The sequence below is a fragment of the Epinephelus moara genome, chromosome 12, assembly GCF_006386435.1.
Source record: "Epinephelus moara isolate mb chromosome 12, YSFRI_EMoa_1.0, whole genome shotgun sequence".
NCBI lineage: Eukaryota > Metazoa > Chordata > Actinopteri > Perciformes > Serranidae > Epinephelus > Epinephelus moara.
The window spans coordinates 26,589,547-26,596,520 of record NC_065517.1 but is presented as its reverse complement, the minus strand read 5'-3'; the positions used below and the strand labels follow the sequence as shown (position 1 = coordinate 26,596,520).

The window sequence follows — 6,974 nt, the reverse complement described above, 5'->3', positions numbered from 1 at the left end:
GTGTGTGTGTGTGTGTGTGTGTGTGTGTGTGTCTGTGTGTGTCTGTGTGTGTCTGTGTCTGTTTGTCTTGTTCAGCTCAGGGGAGCCTGGTGCGGAGACCTTCTTGGATGCGCTTTTCAAGGAGCTGGCCTTAAGTCAAAAGAGTGGTAAGAAACTTAGGGACAACCTAGGGGCAGTTCACCCCAAAATCAAAACTACGTATTTTTCCTCTTGCCTGTTGTGCTGTTTATCAGTCTAGATTGTTTTGCTGTGAGTTTCCAAGTGCCAAGATATCGGCCATAGAGATGTCTGCCTTCTCTCGAATATAATAAAACTAGATGGCACTCAGCTTGTGGTGCTCAAGCACCAAAAAAATACATTTGGAAAACTCAACAGTAATGTCTCTTTACAGAAATCATGACACGGATTCTCAAGACAATCCACAGACCTTGTTGTGAGCAGTTTCATGTAGGAACTATTTTCTTTCTACCAAACTACACCCGCCAACCATATCACTGAGCAGAAGGAAGTGTGCATTACTTGTGATTCAACCAATCACAGTTGAGGAGTCTTTAACACAGCAAGCAGTCACTGCTCACGGACTATGGATAAACTGTCAAACAAGGCACTGCTTATCAAAAATTAATTAAGATTCTGTTACTACATTGCCTATGTCTGTCCTCAAATGTTTTCAGAAACATGTCTTAGTCTACTGTTTAGCTGTAAAATGAGAAAGTTTGCTCTCAGACACTCCTTTCTCCTGATCGCCATTTATTCTACTGAGCATACATTAATTAGACGCTATTTCCACCATTGCATTAGCCCATTCTTTCTATTCCAGGGCCTTTGTTGTCTCGCATCACACCTACAACTTTAAATTTCTAATACTCTTGAGTCGTATTTGAGTATTTAGAGCAACAGTATGGCATCATATTTTGCAAAAATGTACCAAAAGTAATGTTTTTCTACACAAAGCTGACTGGTTTGGATGTGTATTATTCTAGACCATTATTAAGCTTTAGAGCTAAAATAAAGCCAAGGCCTCAAAAGGTTCAAAAAAGGCGAAATTTGATTTTAAAGTCACTTTTAAAGGCTCTAAAACATTGGACTTTGAACTGTGGATTTTGTGGATTTTAAGGTTAAATTCTTTTAGTTTGGAACTTTGCTGGAATTTTTCTTGAATTTATATATCTAAAAACAGTGTATTTTAAATTTGTAGACACACTGTAGTCATCCAATTTGGATTATGTTTGTCACTTAAGGTACATACACATCTTGTGTCCTGCTTTGTAAGTTAATAGCAGGGTTGAAAGGAGGAGGGTTTGAATTCTGTGGTGGAGGATTAACTTTCATTTGCTTTTAACATATTGATTCAACTGTAAATGTTATCATAAAATATTTATGATATGAGGTATATTGTTTGTTGTATGTTTCCATAGTTACCGGCCCTAGGACGCTCACAGTGCTGGGCAGAGACGTCACTCTGGCAAAGACCTGTGGCTCCATCGCCGACTGTACTTTTGATGAGCTGTGTGGCAGAGTGAGTGTTTTATCCTGGTGTCTGTCTTGTAATAATCTTCTCTGCATCCTGTGATTGTAAAACAACGGTTTCAGGACAGTAACATACATCCTTAACAATAGTTCTTATTACTGCATGTAATCACCATCTTAAGCTATACATATAATTTTTCGTAGAGCGTTTACAAAAAACATTAAAAGAAAAAGGCAGCAGGAACAACATAACACTCATCTCAGCTGTTGCTTTCAAAAATATAGTTACAATACAGGAATGGTGCACAGAGTTGACTCACACACACGCACACACAGTTCACTCACACACAAAATCCACTCACCACTAATCAAAACTGTTGAAATTCAAAGCACCTCTCTTGCCTCTTTATTGCCTCTGTGTTCTGTTTCTTCCCTCCTCTGTGTCCTTATTGTCCAAGCCTTTGCTCTCAAACTGAATCACCTTCCCTCCATCTCAGTCCTATTTTCTGCTCAATGTCAAAAAGCAAGTCTATTGACAATTTAGTGAATGGTTGAGCCTGTTGTGCTACAAAAGAAAGAAAAAAAAAAAGCAGTGAGGTACAGTAATCGTCAGTGTGTGTAAAGTCTGCAGCCTGATGGACAGCGGTGAGCTTTTGCAGGCAGAGTGAGTGAACTTCAAGGCTTCTTCTGACATACATGTTGGCCCGTCCACATTAAGTTTGAGCGCAATGTTCCTGAACGCCAAAGACCCAAGGACAGTGACTGAACATCCGTCTTTTGCACAACATGCTCCCATTGTATGTTACAGACTGCAACGTCTTGTGTGTGTGTATTTACAAGGCTGCTGTGCTACACTGAAACTATTCACCCTCTGCTCTGTGTTTTGCTGTAGTTTACTCACTGATGTAACCTGCTCACTTGTTTTCCAGCCTCTTGGTGCCAGTGACTACCTGGAAATAGCACAGCACTTTGACACCGTATTCATCCGCCATGTTCCCGTCCTGACTCTGACCCTCAAGGACCAGGCCAGACGCTTCACCACCCTCATAGACAACTTCTACGACAACAAGGTGCTCTATCTGTATGACAAACTATAGTTATGGGGAACTAGTTTTTGGTTTAACTAATTGACATTTAGATTGGTTCCCTATAAGCCTTGCTTTCACTAATTCTGCCATTGAAAATGATCTCTTGGGAAAATGATGGCTCGATTTACAGCAGAAAGGAAGTGCATCAGCCATCACGTAGGATAGCACTTTGGTTTTTTCCCAGTAGCTATTCAACCCAGTCGCCAGAAACAGAATGTTGGCATTTCATGTTTCTGCAAACCACTAATACGTTACATTTGTACGTTTCATGCATATCATAGCAACATTTCAAAAGTGATGTAGTTCTGATTACATGTATATGAGCTGACTTTGTCATTGGGTGGTGGAGGGGATGGTGGATGGTGTGACGTCTCATCCTGGCATTCCCAGCCACGATTTTGCTGTCAAAATTGGGTATTTTAAGCCAAACTTTTTGTGCCTCAACATAACTATGTGAGCCACAACATTGTTGAAAGCTAAAGTTTTAACATATTGGCTACACGACTGGTTAAAAATGTTACGTTTCGTGGTTTGCAGAACTGTACAATGCCAACGTGTATTCTGGCGATGGGTAGAGCTATAGGTAACTATGTCCACCTACCAAAGAGTATCAAAGTAAGTTCTTTACAGTTATTGTCCCCAGTAGTGGAAATGGTGGACAAAGGACTAGCTGAAGTAACTGTGAAAACTACGGATGTCAACGATTAACCGTTTATTGGTCAACCGCTTAGAAGATTTTTGACCAGTTCCACATGTCCATCTACAGCTTAATTTTGCTTCCCTTCAGTTTATTGCGCTGCAGACCAGAAGGGTCAGGTGGGGGCTAGCTAGAGTTAGCAGCGCCACACATTTGGCCATTACTGCTAGCAATGCTGTCCCGACCCACCAGTGTTGCTATGGAAACATTGTGCCTACCCTCCAGTCTCCCCTAGCTCAAACCGTTTAGCAGTGTCAGCACAGCTAGTGATGCTAACATTGTAAATAGTGTTAAAAGGGTTTTGCGGCTCAGAATGAAGCCCCTTACTCCCCTTGGTGACCAGGGGAGAGACTGTAGGGTGGGCACAATGTTTCCACAGCAACATGTTCTGCCACCGGAACGGAATGAACGAATGAGTGGTGCTGCTAGCTAGCTCCCAACGTTAGCTCCCACCTGACCCACATAGTTCAAAATGGTCAAGAAACCAGTGGAAACTGGAGTTTGGGCGGTGGTCATGTTTCCACATATTAATGTGATTGGCTAGCTGTCTGTCAGCAAAGACAGAAAATAAAAGGCAAACATTTTCATCACAAAACATTAAAATTTCACCACTTCTAACTGGGTAGTGCTAAAGCTCACTGAGTCAAAGGAGCACCGGACTAAAAGGAGAGACCTCTTGTATTTCAACTATTTTTGTTTTCCTAAAAATTACCCACTTAGTTACCAGCAGATAGGTGTCTAAAGCAAAATTCACAGAAACTGACATCCCTAGTGGAAACTGGTAGTTGCCAGGCTCTGAGGAAAATGGACAGTGATCCAGTTGTTTTTACAACAGCGACATCAGTAATACCATTTGGAAACGATAGGGGAGGAAAGTTGCCTGTTTCCACTGAAAGCAGTGAAGCGGCAGATAAAAATGGTACATCCCTACACTATTCACTGCTGCAAAAAGTAATATCAGATTATTATATTACCACTGCATTCAGTACAGTATTCAGTTAAGTGTCAACCTCATATTGGCTCACTTCCCATGAACTATATTTTCATCATTCAGTTCTTTATTGTGTCAAAGAGGAAATTTGATTCGGTAAAAAAAAGTCAACGTGCACTTAAATCTTCTCAGGGATGCAATAAAACACCTCAAATTGACTTGAAATATATACGTACTGTCATTTTAAGGAGGTAATAAATGAATGGTTAACTGCTGTCATTTAATATTGATCACAGGAAACAGACAATTAATTATATAGGAAGTAACCTCTATTAATTAACTGGACATTCCTGTATCTATTTTCTTCCCTCTGTGTCCCAGGTGAGAGTGGTTCTGCTGGCGGCCTCTCCTTTGGACCGGTTGTTTGTCCACACAGGAGGGGACAATGAGAGGGACAGACAACTGCTGGATGACCTCGGCCTCAGCGGGGTAAAATCACATCTACTACAACAGAACATAACGAGTTAAAGGAATACTTCACCCACAAAATGATCACGTGTATATCAGTTAGTCACCCTGTGTTATGTTGAATAAGAGAAGAAAACTGTTTTTCCCGCATGACAACGAACGGAGAATCAAAACACTTTTGACAGCAGCAAAACTACATCAATTTGGATATCAATTTCCATGTGACATGGAATTCATGAAGTAGATGTAGTTTTTCTTGCATGACTCATGACATGAAGGTGAACGAAGAATCCAAAAACGGAGAAAATTCTTGATGGACTGAAGTACAAGAGGTCCACATTTAACTACAGCAAAACTATATCAAAACATCTGTTTACAAACTCTCACACAACTCACGCAGTATATTCCAAGTTTCATTCATTCAGTCGTATGTTAAGCTTCCCAAACACATGCATCTTTGCTAAAACCTTATTTATGCTTATGCATTTTATTGAGCAGAGTTCAAATGCACACTTTTTCCCAGGGGTTCTTCTTGTCATTTGTGTGACTGTTTATGAGGAAGGGTTTTAAATAGTAAGGTTTTAGTGAAAATGCACATGATTGGAAAGCATTGAGCATACGTCTGGATAAATGGGACTTGGATTATACTGCATGAGTTGCGTGTGAGATAGTAAACTGCTGTTTTGATATAGTTTTGCTGTTGTTAAACGCGGACTCCTTGTACTTCAGTTCATCAAGTATTTCTCTGTTTTTGGATTCTTCGTTCACCATGGAGTTATGCAAAAAAAACACTACCTTTACTTCATGAATTCCATGTAACACGGGGTGGGTAATTGATACACAAATAGTCATTCTGAGGGTGAAGTATTCCTTTAAAACATCAGGAAAACCATCATCTCCTCACAGCAATGAATGGATGTCGTTCCCAAAATCCAAATATTTGTAAAAAAAAAAAAAATCTCATTACTGATTTCTCTGTAAATTAGTTCACCTCATAAAAGGCTTCAATAAGGATATAAATAAGTGGGTTGTTTACTAGTTATTAGTTCATAAGAGTGTGGACTACAAACTTAATAAAGGGAATTTACAGAATCACAGGAACACGTACATAAGTCTGCAGCAGCGTATGGTGGTTAATATTTGATGTTAACAATCACATTAAGCTTACTTATTGCAGTATAAATCCAAAACAAATTTCTAATGTACATTTTATTAGACCCAATGTTACTTAATTTGTTATATCATATGTCAATCAAAGTTTACATTTTCAGGAAAGGGTTAGGACTGAGACTATGTGAATGTGAGCATGATATTCCTGAAAGAGGGTCTCTCTCTCACACCAATTGAAATCAACCCTCTGTCTTTATTCTGTTTCTCTAACCCAAACTTGTTTCAATATCAGCCGCTAACCCTGGTGTTGGCTCCTCTCTTCAGGACGCAGCGGAGCACCTGACTCTGTTCACAGCCGAGGAGGAGATCTTTGCCTCCCAGAGGACCGTCTCCAGACTGATGGAGATGCAGACGGAGTCATACTGGATGAGAGGAGACCGCAGTCACAGCAAGAAACACACCAACACCTGACATCCACTCCTGACTGCCTGACAGTCATATATACCTCCAGACAACACAGTACCTCACCGACTACTGACACTACGCAAGAGGAGGTCCTGTTTAATAACAGAAAAGGCCCCAGTATATGCAGGAAGCAGCAAAGTAGATATATAACAAAACTAGATTTGATCAGACTTCCCTTCATCTTATGCATCTGTTACCCCATTTTACTGTTCGGTCCTCTTCTCAGAGGTGTGCTCTCTCCCCCTTGTGGACTGTTTATTTTTAAGAATATGAAAACCTCTCCAACGTGTGTGAACCACAAGGCAAACAGGTGCTCACCTCAGGGAGAGGAGAGGAGCCAAGTGTCCGTCAGAGTAGTTGGCTACTGCCCTCTAGTGGGTGAATGACAGAAAGGTCAAATATTCTCAATGAAACAATATCTGTCTCTGTGCAGCTTTGAATGAAACCTTTACTATATAAAGCCTGGTATCAATTTAAAATGATTTTCATGATGTAATTCCATCCATGAAGGTCAGCAGCTGTTAGATTATCATTGATGTATTCCAGGTTTGGATTCTTAATCAAGAAGAAGTCGTCTTGATTTTGATGGTTTGACTACTGTTTTTTTGTTTTGTTTGTTTTTTAACTGTACTACCTGAGAGGGGAAATGTGTCTTGCATTATTACAGTGATTATCATGCACAACTTCAAGCTGGAAACTGCAGTAAAACTAATAAAATATAATAAAATTGTTAAAACAAACAGTT

The 6,974-nt window shown here is 40.1% G+C and overlaps 1 protein-coding gene across 1 annotated transcript in view; it reads left to right on the top strand.

Annotated features, from left to right (window-relative positions):
- Window positions 1-6,974, top strand: part of afg1lb (AFG1 like ATPase b) — a 44,730-nt gene extending 37,756 nt beyond the window's left edge. The window contains exons 9-13 of the mRNA XM_050058087.1: window positions 76-146; window positions 1,419-1,519; window positions 2,400-2,540; window positions 4,568-4,675; window positions 6,089-6,974. Coding sequence (XP_049914044.1) covers window positions 76-146; window positions 1,419-1,519; window positions 2,400-2,540; window positions 4,568-4,675; window positions 6,089-6,235 — 568 coding nt within the window. The 3' untranslated portion in view covers window positions 6,236-6,974. The remainder of the gene's footprint in view (window positions 1-75; window positions 147-1,418; window positions 1,520-2,399; window positions 2,541-4,567; window positions 4,676-6,088) is intronic.